The sequence below is a fragment of the Dipodomys spectabilis genome, unplaced genomic scaffold (assembly GCF_019054845.1).
Source record: "Dipodomys spectabilis isolate Male_0828 unplaced genomic scaffold, ASM1905484v1 ptg000108l, whole genome shotgun sequence".
In the NCBI taxonomy this organism is placed as follows: Eukaryota; Metazoa; Chordata; class Mammalia; order Rodentia; family Heteromyidae; genus Dipodomys; species Dipodomys spectabilis.
Window position 1 is genome coordinate 6,608,692 of NW_024870785.1, and position 18,145 is coordinate 6,626,836.

Below are 18,145 nucleotides of genomic sequence, written 5' to 3' on the forward strand. Positions count from 1 at the left end.
CTTTGAACCACAGCTCCAATTCCAGTTTTGAGTGGTTCATTGGAGATGAGTCTCATAGGGACTTTCTGCCTGGGCTGGTTTCCAGCTCTGATCCTTAGATCTCAACCTTCTAAGTATCTAGGATTTACAGGTATGAGCCACCAGCACCTGGCACACAAGTATAATTGAATTTACCATGACATAAGGAAATATGGGGATCCAAGCCAAAAGATAGTTACTGTTATCATTCTTCTGGCTGGGCATAGCTTTTATGTGGTTACTGAGGAACAGAACTAAACACGGTTTAAAAAAAAAAAGGTGAAATATTTTTGAGGTGAAGTTTGTATATTGGATTCCTGACCAAATACAATACTTTTAGCTTCAGTGCTCACATTTTGGGCAAAGACCTTTTTATACCCATTGCCATTATTCCTCCACCAAGAAGATGAGAATCCTAGCCAATCTAGACCACTGTAGTCACTAATTCCCTCTTCTTATACTAGTCTAACAGTTTAGAAAACTGATAAGGTAAAAAATTTTGGTTCCCCATGAAATTGTAACCCCTCTGTACAGTATTTTCACAATAAAAAACAAAATTGGTTCATCCAGGCTCCATTTAGTAGGCTGCAGTGTAAAATTGGAATATGATAGAGCTCTTAGCTGCCTGTTATGAATCAGTCGTCTCTGACTTGGGAAGGGAAGAAAGGCAGAAGCAAGGACAGCACTTGGCCAACTTGTTTTCATCAGTTACTTTCAAGTTGTTTTCAAACAGCTCAAGTTTTTTTTTTTCTCGAGCCCTGTTTGTCATAGCTCGTTGCATTTTGAACTTAACATCCACATATCAGGAGACCATGTGCCATATGTCTTAACAAGAATTTTTAAAGTTCTTAATGTGGGTACCTTTTTCCCCCTTTATTTGAAGGGGGGCTGAAAATGAGGCCCTTCCTTCCTCTCTCCCTCCCTACCTCCCTCCTTCCTTCCTTTCCTTCTTTCCTTCCTTCTTGGGAGTTGAGGTATTGAGTATTAAACTCAAGGTTTCCTTTTGCTTTTAATTTTTCTCTCACTTTTGCTTATGCTGACTTGGACTTCAATCCTCTTACGTTCACTTCCTGAGTGGTTAGGCTACAGGCATGTAATACCAGGCTTGGCTATAATTTAGCTGTTTCTTCTACATTAATAATCTAACTCCTCCTTACTTGAATAGACTTTGCAAATGCTGCAAATATAAGGCAGATTAGTTTCCTTTCTCAGTGAGATGAAGAGAAATTGTAACTTGCTTATTGCCTCCTACATAAAGTTCAAACTCACTTTATTGAAGGAAGATTAATTGTAGCAATAGTCTCCAGGTTCTGATACCACTTCCTAGGTCACTGTGATGAAGCACATTTATTTTAACTGTTTATCTGTCTCCCCTATTATTAGGCTAGTTATTGGTGATCGACATGGTAACTATTTTCTCTTACAGTGCCCCACATAGTACTTATCACATACATCAATGAATCTTGTTTAATGGATAGATTGAAGATCATTGTTGATACTTTAATATACTCTGTCAACTGATTTAAATAATGGTCTTTTTTTTTTTTTGGTCCGGTCGTGGGGCCTGAACTCTGGGCCTGGGCACTGTCCCTCAGCTCTTCAGCTCAAGGCTAGCGCTCTACCACTTGAGCCACAGCACCACTTCCGGCTTTTTTCTTTTTGCTTATGTGGTGCTGAGGAATCGAACCCAGGGCCTCGAGAATGCAAGGCAAGCGCTCTACCACTGAGCCACCTTCCCAGCCCTTAAATAATGGTCTTGTTAAGGAGATATTAGAGGGTCTTTTAAAGTCACCAACCTTACAAGTCTTCCCCAATTATCCTTAATTTCCTTGTCCAAATTTCTTCTTCCTACTTTCTAATACTCTGTTTTATTTTTTCTTAAAATTATTTATTTTGCCGGTCGTGGGGCCAACTCTGGGCCTGGGCGCTGTCCCTCAGCTCTTCAGCTCAAGATTAGTGCTTTGTCACTTGAGCCACAGCCCCACTTCCGGCTTTTTCTTCTTATGTGGTGCTGAGGAATTGAACCCAGGGCCTCATGCACTCAAGGCAAGCACTCTACCACTGAGCCACCTCCCCAACCCTCTAATACTCTTTGTTTTTACTGATTTGAATGCTTCTTTTCTGCTTAGTCTAATATATGTGCCTCTAGAGGAACCCAGGGCCACACTAAGCACACACTGCCATTGAGCTACACTCAGCCCATATTTGTCAATGGTTTGAAACCTTCTCTTCTTACTCTTAGTTCACATTGATGTATTTCTCAGGAACTATATAATTTAGCCATCTATTACATTGATTAGTGTAATGCATTTTTACCTAAAATGTCAAACATCACTATGCAAAATATGAAGCTTATTGTATATCCCCAACTAATGGGCAACTTTGTCTAGGTTTTCTTCTCTTATACTCTATGAGAATGTTGGAAACTCAATTTTGGTGTTAGGTCTTTTTCCAAACATGATTTTTGTGTGTGTGCTGGTATTGGGACATGGGCCCTGGGTGCTGTCCCTGAGTTATTTTGCTCAAGGCTAGCAGTCTTACCATTTGAGCCACAGTTCCATTTCCGGAATTTTGTGGTTAATTGGGGATAAGAATCTCATGGACTTTTCCTGCCTGGGCTGGCTTTGAACTATTATCTGTTGATGTCATCCTCCTGAGTAGCCTCAGTTACAGGCATGAGCCACTGGCACCCTGCATCACAGCTCACTATTAAAAAGGGGAAGTTGTGTGGTCATTTATTCATGATTTTTAAAATTATCTGTTACCTTAATTATAGTATTAAAATTTTATGACTGAGTTCAAGCTAGTTAGATGAGTCAAGGCGTTAAAAAAAAACAGCAATACAAGCTTAAATTGCCCTGTTGGAATATTATAGGTACAGAAAGGCCATTTCTATAATTAATTTTCCTTGCCTAACAAGATTAGTAATTTGTCTATATTTTGCAGTAATTTTCTTAGGCTTTTTTTCCTTTTCTGTATTTCATAATTCTTGATTATAAAAAAGAAAGTGCACAATTTTATTGGAGGAAATGTAGAACATTTTGAAAAGCTCACTGGTACCTAACATATATAAGTGTTTGTTTAAAACAGCAGTTTTTCACTACATACAGATTAACTATACCAGCTGTTTTTTGTTTTTTTTTTTTTTTTGGTCCAGTCGTGGGGCCTGAACTCTGGGCCTGGGCGCTGTCCCTCAGCTCTTCAGCTCAAGGCTAGCGCTCTACCACTTGAGCCACAGCGTCACTTCTGGCTTTTTTCTTTTTGCTTATGTGGTGCTGAGGAATCGAACCCAGGGCCTCATGCATGCAAGGCAAGCGCTCTACCACTGAGCCACCTTCCCAGCCCCCCAGCTGTTTTGTTTTTAAGTAAACATTCATATTGAGAAAAAGACAATGGGGATGTCTTTAAATCTTTTTCCTACTTACATTGAGCACCATTTATTTTTTATCGTTAGGAAGAGGTATTTTTAAATTATTTTTTCTGTGTACCAGTACTGGGACATGAACTCAGGGCCTCATACTCTCACTTAAGTTTTTTTTTCTTAAGGCTGACGCTCTACCACTTGAGCTACTTTTCACTTGAGCTACTTCTGTCTGCTTTGGCTTTGAATTTTGGACTTTGGAGTAGCTAGGATTACAGACAGGAGCCACTGGTACTTAGTTAGAAAAAGACAATATTAAAAAGCCATCAAAATGGTTGTTTTATATTATTCAATTTGTTTTTCTAACAAATAGTCTGTGCCTTTTTTTCTTTCTATTATCATTTTTCCTTTTTCACTCATGTATTTTTTGACATTGCCTAAAGTCAAACTCAGGACCTCTCACTTGCTAGGCAAGCACTCTGCTACTGTGTTTTTTCCCCTGTTCTACCATTTGAACCATGCCCCAAGCCCTTTTGTTTTTATTTTGTTTTTGAGACAGGGTTTCAAAGTTAACTTTGCTTGGACTTATCTTAAACTCTGAATCCTCTTGCTTCTGTCTGTTGAGTAGCTGGGATTATAGATATGTGCCACCATGTCTGGATTTATTTGATGAACTTTCCCATTTACTTACTGTATGTTCCTCAATTTTATTTTAAAATTTTGTGTGTGTGTGTGTGTGTGTGTGTGTGTGTGTGTGTGTGTCTCCTTTCTGGCTTTGGTAGATAATTGGAGGTAATAGTCTCATGGACTTTCCTGCCTGGCAGACTTTGCACATTGCTCAATCCTCATATCTCAGCCTCCTTAGTTGCAAGGATTAAAGGCATCTAGCTAAAATATTGTTCTCTTTATTGACCTCTATTACTTTGGTTTCATGGTTTCTTTAAAAGCCTATAAATATTTGTTATTTAACTATCCTACTGTTTAACACTTTAACCAGCAATTAAAAATGTATTGCCTTGATGATGTGGCAACCCATCCGTAGAAGTAGCTAATACTCCATAATCCTTATGATTTGTACTTTCTTTCCAAGCAAAGACAATTTTTTTTTTTTTTTTTGGTGGTACTGGGGATTGAACTCAGGGTCTTTACCTTGCTAGGCAAGCAGTCTCTGAAGCCACCCTTTTTGCTCTTTTTGCTTTAGCTTTTTTTGACAGGGTTATACTCTTACTCCCAAGTAGCTGGAATTATAGACATTACTACCATGCCAGGCTCTAGAAAATTGTTAAAGTCTTAAGTCTGAAATTCCTACATGTTGATTTAATTCATGTTTTACAAATTAACACATTAACTTTCATGCTAGATAATGCTAAATTTAATGCCCGGCTAGAGGTTTTTGGTTTTTTTTTTTGGGTCCGGTTGTGGGGCCTGAACTCTGGGCCTGGGTGCTGTCCCTCAGCTCTTCAGCTCAAGGCTAGTGCTTTACCACTTGAGCCACAGTGCCACTTCTGGCTTTTTTCTTTTTGCTTATGTGGTGCTGAGGAATTGAACCCAGGGCCTCAGGCATGCAAGGCAAGTGCTCTACCACTGAGCCAACTTCCCAGCCCCCGGCTAGAGTTTTTAACCTATGTTTTAAGTTAGGTCTTAGTGTACCTGTCTTGTCTTTTTTTTTTTTTTTTCTGTTGGTCAGGAAGCTTGAACTCAGGGCTTGGGTGCTGTTTCTGAGCTTTTTCACTCAGGAGTGCTAGCCTTAAGCCATAGTGGCACTTCCATCATTTTTATTTTTAATGTCTAATTGAATAGGTTTCTATCATAGTAACTATTATGTTTTTTTTTAATCTGTAATTGTTAGGAATGTGTACAGCATAATGATCTCTGGTAGGTGAACTTCCTTAAGTTTCTACTGACTTTTCTTTTTTTAATTTGATAATGAAAATGGAAAGAGAGAAACCAGAAATAATTGGGATTTTCTTTCAAAGCTCTAGTCTGGTTCTTGCTCTCTCTTCTGTGTCTTTTTGGAATCCATGTTATTGGGAATTATTAAAGGAATATGAGATAGCCTCAGCTCTGATAGTTTGTATTAGTGTACAAAAGAATTTAGTCTGCACTCATTTGTTTTAAAGATTTCAGTATTATTCATGGGAAATAGTAGTTGATAAAGCAACAGATGATTACGAACTTCAAATATGTGTTATCTCCAGGATTTAAATAATTCATTCTACTGAAGTGTTTGTCCAATAGAGAAATTGTGGGTCATTAGAAAAACAATCCTGAGCTGGGTGCAGTTGGCTCATACCTATAATCCTAGCTACTTAGTAGGCTGAGATGTGAAGATCATGGTTCTAAGCCAGCTCAGGCAGGAAACTCTGTGAGACTCTTATCTCCAATAAACCACTCCGAGCACTGGAAGTGGTGCTGTGGCTCAAGTGGTAGAGCACTGGCCTTGAGCTGAAGAGCTAAGGGATAGTGCTCTGACCCAGAGTTCAAGCCCCACAACTGACCTCCCCCCCAAAAAATAGCCAGCCCAGGCAAGAAAGTCTCTGAGACTCTTATCTCCAATAAACAACTCAGAAAAAGCTGGAAGTGGTTCTGTGCCGCAAATGGTAGAGTACTAGCCTTGAGCACAAAGAGGCTCAGGGACAAGTCTAGGCCCTTAGTTCAAGCCCCAGGACCATTAGAAAAACAATCCTAAAAGTAGTACCTTTAAAAAAATTTTTTTTAATTAAGAAAACACTGAAATCATCAGGTGGAGGATCAAATGGCTATAGTCTGTCTCAGCACTTGGGAGGCAAGGCAATTCATGAATTCAAGACTAGTATGGGCAAGTTCCAGGCTAGCTTGAGCTCCATAGTAAGACCTTGTCTCAATAATTAAAAAAGACAAAAAGCATTCAAATCTTAAGTAACAAGTATTAAACACAAAAGACAATTTTTTAATTTTTTTTTAAATTTTTGTCAGTGCTGAGGCTTAAACTCTGGGCCTGAGCACTATCCCTCAGCTCTTCAGCTCAAGGCCAGTACTCTACTACTTGAGCCACAGTGGCATTTCCAGTTTTCTGGTGGTTAATTGGAGATAAGAGTTTCACGGACTTTCCTGCCTGGGCTGGCTTTGAACCACAATCCTTGGATATCAGCCTCCTGAGTAGCTGGGATTACAGGTGTGAACTCAAAAGACAAATTCTTGAATGAGGTCTTCACTCTTAATTATGCTTGTCTAGTATAACCTTTATGAAATGTATCCTTTTTTATAACTAGTACCCTGCAAATTTCCAGGTTTCACTGTCTGCTTTCTCATCTATCTTCAGTATAGGGCCATTCTTTTCTTCCCTTTACTCTTGAATTAATCCTCTACCTACTTCACAGGCCGATTCTTTGATGAGAATGAGTCCCCTGTTGATCCGCAGCATGGCTCTAAACTGGCGGATTATAATGGGGATGATGGTAACGTAGGTGAGTATGAGGCAGACAAGCAGGCTGAGCTGGCTTACAATGAGGAAGAAGATGGTGATGGTGGAGAGGAAGACGTCCAAGGTGAGCGTGGGCCTGGCATCCATGCTGTGACCGAGAAACCCACCTCTCAGTTGTTTGGTTGAATTTGTATAGAACTTTGGCCTTATTAGCATAAACCTTAATACTAATTCAAAAAGGTTCTGTGCAGTTTTTAGTTTTATTATGAAAACCTTTACAACATGTATCAGTTTTGCTTTTTTAAATTTTAGATTATATGTTCTCAATGTAGTTAAAATTTGAAACTCAGACTCTTCAGAAGCATTAGAATTCAATGCTTCTCCCCTCTCCCCGTTTTTTTTGGGTCTGAGCTTGGGCGCTGTCCCTCAGCTCTTTAGCTCAAGGTGAGTGCTTTACCACTGGAGCCACAGTGCCACTTCCGGTGTTTTGAATGGTTTATTGGACTTTCCTGTCCTGGCTGGCTTTATACTACGATCCTCAGATCTCAGCCTCCTGAATATCTAGCCACTGGCACCTGCCCCCGCAAATATTTTTTATTTCTAGTTTCTTATCTGAAAACATTCTGTTATTCTAAGTACAAGTATTGCCCCGCCGGCTTTTTGCTATAAGAAAAGCTATGAATGAATTGACCTCAATACTGAAGGTAAAATTATTCATTCACTGATACAGAATAGAAAGGCCACTCTACTTTTGAAGTTTTTCTGCTAGTCTTAAAATTTACTTTTAATGATTTTTGAAAATTTATCTTTTTATAATTAATGCACAGATTCAACATATTTTTGTTTTAACTATTATTTCTGAGCTTTTAAATTAGTGAAAGTTGAGTATCTGCATGCAGTCCCACCTGTGCATGCATGTCAGAGTATATTGCTTTATGACAAGCTTTCAGGCTTGTTTTTTGCCTGCTTATATTTGTATTTGTGGAGTTTTAAGATTTTCTACAAAAGTTGATTATGATTGTAGGATGTAAGTTTTTTTATATTATAGGGCATAAAAGTTTTTTACTGTAACCTGTTTTGGTTTTCTCCTCAGCTTTTTTTGAAGTTTTAATAACCATTCATTTAGGTTCATGACAAGAATTGTTAAAAATTCAGATGGAAATATAATTCTCCTTCAATACTATATATAGTTAGTACAAAAAGAAAAACCAGAACTCTTAACATCCACCTAGATATTGTTTTGATAGTACATCCTAGATTTGGGGGAGGCATAGTTGTTAGACATAGAAGAGAAATTAATTAAGTACTAAGAGTTATATAGAGAAGTACTAGTGAGAATTTCTCCCAGCACTTTTTGGTTACATCTCATAAATTTGACTCACATTTTCTGTAATTTCATCCTTTTTCACATATTTACCCTTTATCCCCATTGCTTTTGTGATTTGCTTGGAATATATTTATCTGCAATTATATTTTCATGATTGCATATCATATCAATTAGCTCATAAGCTCATAAGCTCGTGGAGGGCAGGGATTTTCGTTTTTTGCCTTTTCTTTTGTTTGTATTCCTTTCTGCCTCCATACCCATCCTTCTACAGTACTTGGCACTTAGGAACCTCAGTCAATGTTATTAACTGATAACTTTATGCTTTTATTCTTGCAACTGTGAGTAGTAGGATAATAACAAGTCTTTTAACTTCTTGTCTTATAAGCTTTGCTTGATTTGTACTTACAATGGTCTGCAATTTTTCTTAAAGGCTTCACTAGTTCATTGGACAGTTTTGAGGGGTTTATTACAATAGCTAATTGTTTGTTATATTTTTTGGCTGTGTTTAAGTTAGTTTAAAAATTTTAAGTTTAATAGTTTTGTGTTTTACTCACAGTAGGTAAATTATTTTTAATGCCTTCTCATTCTCCTGTTCCCTTCTTCCTTCCCTCTTGCATTTCTCTTTGCCATCAGAAATGTCTTCATGATTCCCTTTATTTTCTAAAGAATATAAAACACTTACATGAAGTGTGTGCGTGTGTGTATGTGGGGGGGATTGTTACAACTCCATTCTGGGGTTTATTAGACAATAGTAAGAAGAGGGTAGGATTGTTACAAGACTCTCTTTCCACAGAGAACAGAAAGATGCAAGAACATGATGCTATAGCAAATAGAGATAATTTTGTTAAAGAGACTAAAATAATGAGAGACATAAAATAATTTTAGACATGTTTTGAGGTATTAACTGTCCAAAGGTAGAAGGGGCGGTATTACGGTATTATGTAGTTCTCTATGTTACCAACAAGTTAGATTCCAAATGTTTATTACTAAACCAGAAGTTGTAGAGTTTGAAAGCATTTTTTCATTGTTCAAATGTAGATCTAATTACTGGGTTCCCAATGCAATTTGCTCTTGTAGCCAAACAGCCATAAAATACAATGAAGAAACCATGGGGCTAGAGTCAAGAGACAGGCTGTAAATTACTTTTCAAGTTGCTTAAATCCTGTGGACTGCAGTTTCTTCATCTGTATGTGACAGTATTAAGCTCTTAGTGACCATTCTGTTTTAAAATTCTGTGCTTTCCTTTACAGTGGAATCACTAATTAACATAAGTGTTATGGAAAATATATTTCAGATTTCAGGATTCCTAGAACATATCTATTCCCCAGCCCAGGGAAGAAAATAGAAAATTTACTGCCACCATTGAAATTTTGTAAACAAAGATAGAAACAATTGAAGCACAGACAAATGCCTAATGATCCATACCTAATTTCAGCATTCTCACCCATCCCTCTCAACCTAACACCTCCCCTCAATTTTCCTAGTTTCTTAGGATATGCATAAGATGTATATTTTTTGAAGCATAGAGAGATAAAGGGGTTAAGTCTTATTAAGGTACATTATATGCGTCTATGGGCATATCAAAATGAAATCCTGTGTTATAATTAATTGACGATGGTATAATTATAATTCCCTGGTATAACTAATTACTTGGTATGTTACATGTTAATCTTTTGCATATTATAACAGATTTGAGGTTATCATATAGTTAAGTAGCAGATTATACTATTAAGGAAGTGTGTTTGGTTTTAAGAATATGGTACGAATTGTTTGTTTCTAATTCTAAATGTAGGTTTAACAGGAAAGTTCTTAAAAGGATAAAAGAAAGTGGTTTGGCACTTTTGAGAGAACAAATTTTTCAAGTCAAAAACTTACTGTAAACCAGCCTGGCACAGGTGGCATGTGCCTTTAATCAAGCCAATCTATTCAGGAGGCTGAGATCTGAGGAGATCATAATTCAAAGCCAGTCTGGCAAGAAAGTCTGTGAGATTCTTACCTCCAATTAACTAGCAAAAAGCTGGAAGTGGAGCTGTGGCTCAGGTTAGAGTTCTAGCCTTGAACACAAAATCTCAGGGACAGTGCCCAGATTCAGAATTCAAACCTCAAGACCAGCACCAAAATAAAAAACCAACCATCCAACCAACCAACCAAGCTACTAAACCTGAAATAAAAATGCATAAAAATGTCATAAAAATGCAGGTGCTCCATAGCTGACCTCTGAGACTCTGATTAGAATATTTTTCACTTTTATTTTAATGTAGCTTTAAGACTCTCCTGTATTTCAAAACCTGCAGTTTGCAGCCAAAATTGGAAAAGGATTGCCATTGGCAGATAAAGTGACAAACTCTATCACTAGCCAAATCAAACTCCAGAGCAAATTTTGGAGTCATTTAATTCAGCTACTCAAAAAGAGCTTTGAGGAGCTTATTGTATAGTAACATTATGTGATTAAAGTTTTTGTTTTTGGTAAAGTTAATTAGCATTACTTAGGTTAGAAAATTAAAATCAAGCTATTTTCAAGGAAGCAAAGGACTAGGGGATACTTTTATTTTCCTTTCTAAATTTTTACATTAAAAGTGTGGATTACCTTAAGGTTAACTTTTTTTTAATTTTTATTTTTTGTGAACATACTGTACAGAGGGGTTACAATTACATGGGCAAGATAATGAGTACATTTCTTATCAAGCATTGCAGCCTCCTCCTTTGTTTACCCTTCACATCCCTTCCCAGCCTCCCCCCAAGAATTAACTTTTAAGACATGAAAAATATACGCAAATTGTTCTACCAACGCATTAGTTCAATGAACTAATGTTCATCTATATAGAAATAACAGGATTGACTCAATGCTGTATATTCCTAATGCTAGCTATGTTTATTGTAACTCTGCATTTCTCCGTCTATCAGTTACCAAAAGATTTCTTAAAATAAGTTAATTCTCCAAAAGTTAGACTTTTCATTATTAAAGGCAAGCAACTAAAAATTAAGGGCAAGTGTTTATAGTTGGTGAGAAAATAACAAGAGAAAATTAAAGGCTGAAAAACTGAGACATTGTTAAATTGGATTTCTGCAGTGATTTTAAAACATTATTCTTGATACACAGTTGTTTTACTTACAGATGATGAAGAACGAGAGCTTCAAATGGATCCTGCAGACTACGGGAAGCAGCGTTTCAATGATGTCCTTTAAGTCCCACAGGGAAATGTCACAAAACCTAAAGTGCTGTAAAATTGAATCATTTCTACTTTGTCATTTTTGACTTTCATTGTAAAGATCAGTTGTATCAGTTGTAAAGATACATTGAAATAGATTTAAGGAAAAACTTTAATGAAGGAATGTACTCATGTACATATGTGAACTTTTTCATATTGTATTATTAAAGCAGAGACTTTTTTGGTTATGACACAGTTGAGCCAAAAATAGTTAATCTTTGCATTTAAAGCAAACTAATGTATATTTCACACTTTATGGAGCCTAATTTTTCCACAGTAGACAAGCAGGAGAAAATGTTTGTACAGGTTATAGTTTGCACATAGCATAACCAGAATGAAAAGAGTTATTCAGCTGAATAAATTTTATATACTAATATATTCCTGTTAGCCCAACAGGTGTTCTATGTACCCCTCATGTAATGCTCTTTAAGGAATTATGGCAAATTACATGAGGGGAAACTGGATGCTAGCCTGGGCAATGTGTACAGTGTCACTTCCCTGCTTTTATTTTACATGGGTGCTGATGTGTTTTGGCAGATTAACTTTCAGCTGAAGCCTGCTGAAAGTTGAGATAACCTTCAAAGAAATAACAGTATTTATGTTATTTCTTAGTTCTTGAAATTGTGGAGTGCATGATTGACAGTATATTTTCAATTTTTAATTTTCAAGTACTGTTAACTATAGTCAGCACTGGCTAAAATTTTTACTTTCAGAGTTCAAGGTGGTGAGGATAATCATCATTTAAATGTCACATCTTGAAAGGGGCTACATCTACCTTGAAATAAATCTTCAATCAGTATTTCAAAGCTTTTTCTGACAGCTTTAGTGATCTTATTTGACTGGACTTTTTCAGAGTTACTAAATAAGGACTTTTAACAGGTTTTTATTAATGCACAGATAAATAGAAGTGCAGTGAGGTCTACAGGTGTTTTATTAAAGTAGCTTAAAAGTTTGTAATAAAATGAATCTTTATAATTACTTAATATTAGTTAAGAACCCATATTTTCCAGACTTACAAAATTATTTTCAGTGCATTTTGTCTCTTTTGATCAGTAGCATGTGTAGACTAGCTAATCCTTGATTTCTAGGATTTAAAGGACTTATAAATTTTATCTCACTCCCTGAAAACAAAAGCTTTTAATTATGAGGGGGAAACTTAAGGTTGTTAACCCTATTTTTTTACAAGGGCTAACTATTAATTGTAGATTAATACCGCTGGCATAGCTCAGTGGTAGAGCACTTGCCTACGATGTGTGGGGCCCAAGATTTCTCAACATTGAACAATAAATAAGCAGATAAATCAGAAACATTTCCCCACACACTAAGATTCCAGTCAAAATTCAAATTTGCAGAACTAAAGAAATCCTTCACACTCGAAGAGGTATTCAAAAGATTTAAGGTTTCAGTTTAAAATTCCTTAATCATCAGGAAATGATTTGGTAATTTAATGAAATTGCTTTTTTCTATATCAAAGCAAATGATTCATACTTTTGTTATCACTAAGATCAGTCCTACAATGAAGTACTGTGATGGTTCACAGAACTTTTAAGATGCAGTTAAAGGAAAGTGATACAGGTCCTCTGGGCATTGGCATGGGGAGATAAATCTAAAAATACTCTTGGTAATACTTCATATATAATATTGTGAAGTTTTTAAAATAAAAACCATGAAATTATCTGCCTTAGTTCCTTTGACATAAAAGGTCATTTGGTTGTATGGTAGCTATTACTTACACAGCAAAAATTTTCTTCAATTAGCAGCCTAGACATTTTATAAACAAATCTTGGACCAATCAATAACCTTTCTGACTGTATTAACATTGTAGTGTTATGTGAGTCTCCTAGAATTCTGACATTCTGCAAGTCTCTATTATACATGCTGTTTTTTAATAATGTTTTACTTCTGCCTTAAGGTTTAGTTTTTTTTTTTTAATGTATTTTGCCCTGAATTAAGTGTTAATTTGATGGGAACTCTGCTTTTAAAATCATCACTTACTGGGTTCTAATAAATTAAAAATTAAACTTGTTTCACTGTTTCGTTGGTTTAGATATATACATAGTTACAGTCCTGATGTAAACAGTAACTTTTTTTCTGTGCTGGGCTGGTGCTTGAACCCCCAAGCTTGGGCACGCCCCTAGCATTAGACCAGTTGAGACACAGCTCCATTTTCAGCTTTTCTGGTAGTTAACTAGAAATAAGTCTTACAGATTTTCCTACCAGGGCTGGTTTCAAACTGCAATCTTTAGGTCTCAGCCTCCTGAGTAGCAAAGGAATACAGGTATGAGCCTCTGGTGCCCCACAATAGTAACATTTAAACACTAAGATTTTAAGCAAATTTAACATCCATTTTTAGTTAGGCTAAGCTAAAAAAGCAGATTTTATTTATTTATTTTTTGGTCGTGGGGGGCTTGAACTCTGGGCCTGGGCACTGTCCCTCAGCTCTTCAGCACAAGGTAAGTGCTCTACCACTTGAGCCACAGCACCACTTCCAGCTTTCTAGTAGTTTATTGGAGATAAGAGTCTCATGGACTTTCCTGCCTGGGCTGGCTTTGAACCATGATCCTCAGATCCCAGCCTCCTGAGTAGCTAGGATTACAGGCTTGAGCCATGGTGGCTGGCTAAAAGCAGAAATTTTATACCAGGCTGTTTACTATAGGGCTCAAATATTCAACAGATATTGAATGTCTTTTGTGTGCTTGGCATTGTTCTTAGTAGTAAGGTAAGTGGATAAGATAGTCAAGATCTGATCCTAGCTACTCAGAAGGCTGAGATCTGAGGATCATAATTTGAAGCCTTCTTGGGCAGGAAAGTCTGTAAGACTCTTATCTCCAATAAACTCCCCCCAAAAACAACAACAACAAAACAAAAAACAAGCCAGAATTACAACCATGGCTCAGGTGATAGGGTGCTAGCCTTGAACCAGAAGAGCTTAGGAACAGTGCCCTGAGTTAAAGCCCCAGGACTGGCAAAAAGGCAAGATCTAGTCTGGAACTTACATTCAAGTGGAGATAGACTAACAACACTCAAAGGAAACAGTTTTAAAAGGGGATAAAGACTGATTAAAAATAATGTTTTCATGTTGACCAGATTCCAAAGAATCAAGTTTTTCATTCAAGGTATATATTACAGTTCACCTATGGTGAAATGAAAGTGAAGAAAGAGGTAGAAAGGGGGCCAGGCAGGGAGAAAATTTGGTTAATTGCTATTGACCCAAAAAGTGAAAGTGCAGAATATAAAACATACATATAAGATTGATTTTAGGGGTAATGTGATTATGACTTCTAAATAATTTCTAAAATGTCACTTCATTTAAAAAAGGTTTTGTGTCTTTTTTTATATAACAAAATTTGCTAGATCATGATATTTATCAGTCATGGGGCTTGAACTCTGGGTCTGGGTGCTATTCTAGGCTACTGCTCTACCACTTCCAGCCACAGCACCACTTCCCGTTTTCTGATGGTTAATTAGAGATAAGAGTCTCACAGACTTCCTGCACAGACTGGCTTCAAACCATGATCCTCAGATCTCAGCCTCCTGTGTAGTTAGGATTATAGGTGTCTGCCACCAGTGCTCAGCTAACCTCTTCCTTCCTTTCCTCCCTCCCTCCCTCCCTCCCTCCCTCCCTTCCTTCCCTTTCCTTTCTTCCTTTTTTTTTTTCCTCAACAAAAAAGCCAATCATAGTTGTAATCCAAGCATTCAGAAGGCTGAAACAAGAGTTCAAGGCTATCTTAGGCTTATGAATACATATCTCAAGAAACAATAGGCAAGGTACAAGTGGCTCATGCCTAGCTTCTCAGGCAACCTGAGGGTAGAGGTTCATAGCCATCTAGGGCAGAGAAGTCAGGCAGAATCTTCCTGCAGGTAACCAACAAAGCAAGCTGGATTGGAGAATGCCAGCCATGAGTGAAAAAGGCTGAGTAAGAGATAGAGACCCTTGTACAAAAAAAAAAGCCCTCACAAAAACAAAACTTTCAAGGAAGACCGTCACTTACTGTAATGGCTTAACTTATCAGGGGGTCTGTGGCTCCAATGAGATGTGGTATAGTGTAAATTAATTGTACAAAGAGTTCACTATGATATCATATACTTCATTTATATTTGCTGCTCCTTTTACTCATTTTTTCTTTTGTTTTGGTCAGTTGTGGGGCTTGAACTCAGGCCTAGGCATTATCGCTGAGCTCTTTTGCTCAAAGCTAGCACTGTATGACTTTGAGCCATAGCCCCACTTCCAGTTTTCTGGAAGTTAATTGGAGATAAGAGTCTCAGGGACTTTACTGCCTGGGCTGGCTTTGAACTGCCATCCTCAGATCTCAGCTTCTTCAGTAGCTAGGATAATCAGCATGAGCCACCAGTGCCTGGTCTGTTATTAACCCCCTTCCTCTGCTTACCTCCTATGTATTTTAAATTATCTCTATGTTACTTACAATACTTGTTGCACTATAAATGATAGTTTATTGTTCAGAGAATAATAACAAAAAGCCTGTACCTGTTCATTACAGACAGAAACTTGGTTGAATCTATTGGATGTGGACCATGTGGATATGGAGGGCCAGCTGGGCTGGACAGGGGTATGAGAAAGAAAAATTGCATTTGTTAAGATGCAGAACACTGAGGAACAGGTTTGAAAGAAAATTGAGTTCAGTTTTAACAATGTAAAATTTCAATGGGCATTGTCATCAGATAATTACAGGAGCAAATGACAGTTCTAATTCTTGAATATGTAGTATAAGCATTATTGCTGTAGTGAATTGCAGAAAGAACATACACTGCATACAACAGAGAAAAAAAGTTAAATTATGTATTGTAAAGTACCTATACCTTATATTTCAAGTGAAAAATAAGATTCCATATACATGTTGAGTATCTCTTGTGAACTATTTGGGGCTAAAAGTGGTTTGGAATTCAGATAGGGGGAATTTTGGAATATATGTGTATATTTTGGTATATATATAAAAAATAGAGAGGTAGAGGGATCTTGGAAGTAGAACCCAAGTTTAAATATATAAAAATCATGTATGTTACACCTTATAGATAACTTGAAGGTAACTTAATATTTTTTAGTATTTCCTCTTTCTCTTTTTTAGAAAGGAGGGCCTGGTTCTGAACTCTGTCCTCCTGTGTCTCCCAAGTAGCTGGTATTAAGTGTGTGCCACTGTGCCCCATTAATATTTCCTGTATTAAAATTTGACAGTCTAAATCTTTGACAGTGTTATTACTGAAGTTTATGGACATTAACAACTGCCACTTCAGGAGAAAGGGACACAACTTGTTACTCTTTCATAAATATATTTGAACTTAAAAATACTTTGTTACTAAATAGGGAAAATATAACAAATAAAAAACAAATAACAGTCTTACTTTGAGAAAATGGTCTTAGGATATTAAGTAAACTGCAAAAGCATTTGGGCTTACTAAACTTAACTCACAGTGATACACCCCCTGAGGTGGTGGTGAATAGAATGAGGGTATAATCAACTGTTTCTTAGTTTCTTCTATGGTAATGCCTTTAAGGCATAATTTTTTTAAATTTCATTGTCTTCAACTGAAAGGATGGGAGAGAATTATCAACTATCTCAAATATCTGCGTTGTTGGGAATAAAAAGTTCATATGGAAGTTGTTTTAGCTAGGTGCTGGTGGCCCATGCCCATAATCCTAGCTGAGATCTGAGGAACCCCGGGCAGAGACATTCTCCACAAGTGGAGACATGACTCACACAAATGGTAGTGCCCAACCAGGACTAGAAGAAAGTAAAGTGTGCTGAAGTAAAACTTTAACATAAGTACAGTGTAAATGCTTGAAATAACTAATAAGAATTTTTTTTTCATAAACATTCCTAGGTTTTCTTACATTTTAAAGTAACTAGGGCAAGATGCTAGTGACTCAGGCCTGTAATCTTAGCTACTCCAGAGATTGGGAATATCACAGTTGGATTGGGGAGCTAAGAAGGCTGTCAAGATCCAATTTCAACCCTGGATGGGCAAGGTGGCCAGTCCTTGTCAGCAGCCTCTAGAGGACCAGTAGTCTGCACTTGCCTTTTCTTTTTTGTAACTGTTGTATTTTGGTTACCTGGTATATATGTTTTTTCAACGCACACTTCATGATTGAATAATGAGAATGGCCTGTAATTTTAGTCCAGAGGTAACTCTCCTAATCACTAACAGACTGACATTTCAGAGGCCTGGACGCTCCCGATTGATATGTTGTTTCATTCCGTGGGCGCTGACCATCCTTCGACCCAGGCTTTGTAGTGAGAAGCCTAATTGTCTCAAAGATCCGAGTTCTCCGCCAGAAGAACCACCGCCGCCGCCGCCACCACGCGTGGAATAGAATCGAAGCCACCAGAGCAGCTGCTCTGGTCATCTAGGTGAGGAAGCTGGAGAGAGAACACTCTGGGGTCACCCCAGCCTCCCAGGAAAAGGATCGAGATCCGCCCCCTTTCCCTCCCCCCTACCCCCCTATCTTCTCGGGGCCTCGGAGAGCATTCAACACAAGCTTATACCTCCTCCAGCGCGCCAAACCGTTAGCCCCGCCCCGTCCGGCTCGGCCCCACCCACCGATCGCGCCCAGAGTTACTAAAACCTAGCCGCCAGGCTGCGCGACGCGCTAAGCCCCGCCCCCAGAGCCCAGGGCGCGCTCCTCAAGCTCCGCCCCCGCGCCGATAGCGCGCGTCATCAAGGCCCGCCCCTCCTTCCTCCCCCCCCACCCCCTTCCTAGCTCGGCCTCCAGCGGTTCCGTTAGCAGCGGGAGGAAAAACCGTCCTTCACGTCTCCGCCTCCCCATTCCTAACGCTTTACTCCCTACTCCCCCTGCGACCACTCTACGGCCG

The 18,145-nt window shown here is 37.9% G+C and overlaps 1 protein-coding gene across 1 annotated transcript in view; it reads left to right on the top strand.

Annotated features, from left to right (window-relative positions):
• Positions 1 to 13,343, top strand: part of Golm2 (golgi membrane protein 2) — a 42,146-nt gene extending 28,803 nt beyond the window's left edge. The window contains 2 exon segments of the mRNA XM_042687629.1: positions 6,739 to 6,906; positions 11,225 to 13,343. Of these exon segments, the coding sequence (XP_042543563.1) occupies positions 6,739 to 6,906; positions 11,225 to 11,295 (239 nt within the window). The 3' untranslated portion in view covers positions 11,296 to 13,343.
• The last annotated feature ends 4,802 nt before the right edge of the window (positions 13,344 to 18,145 follow it).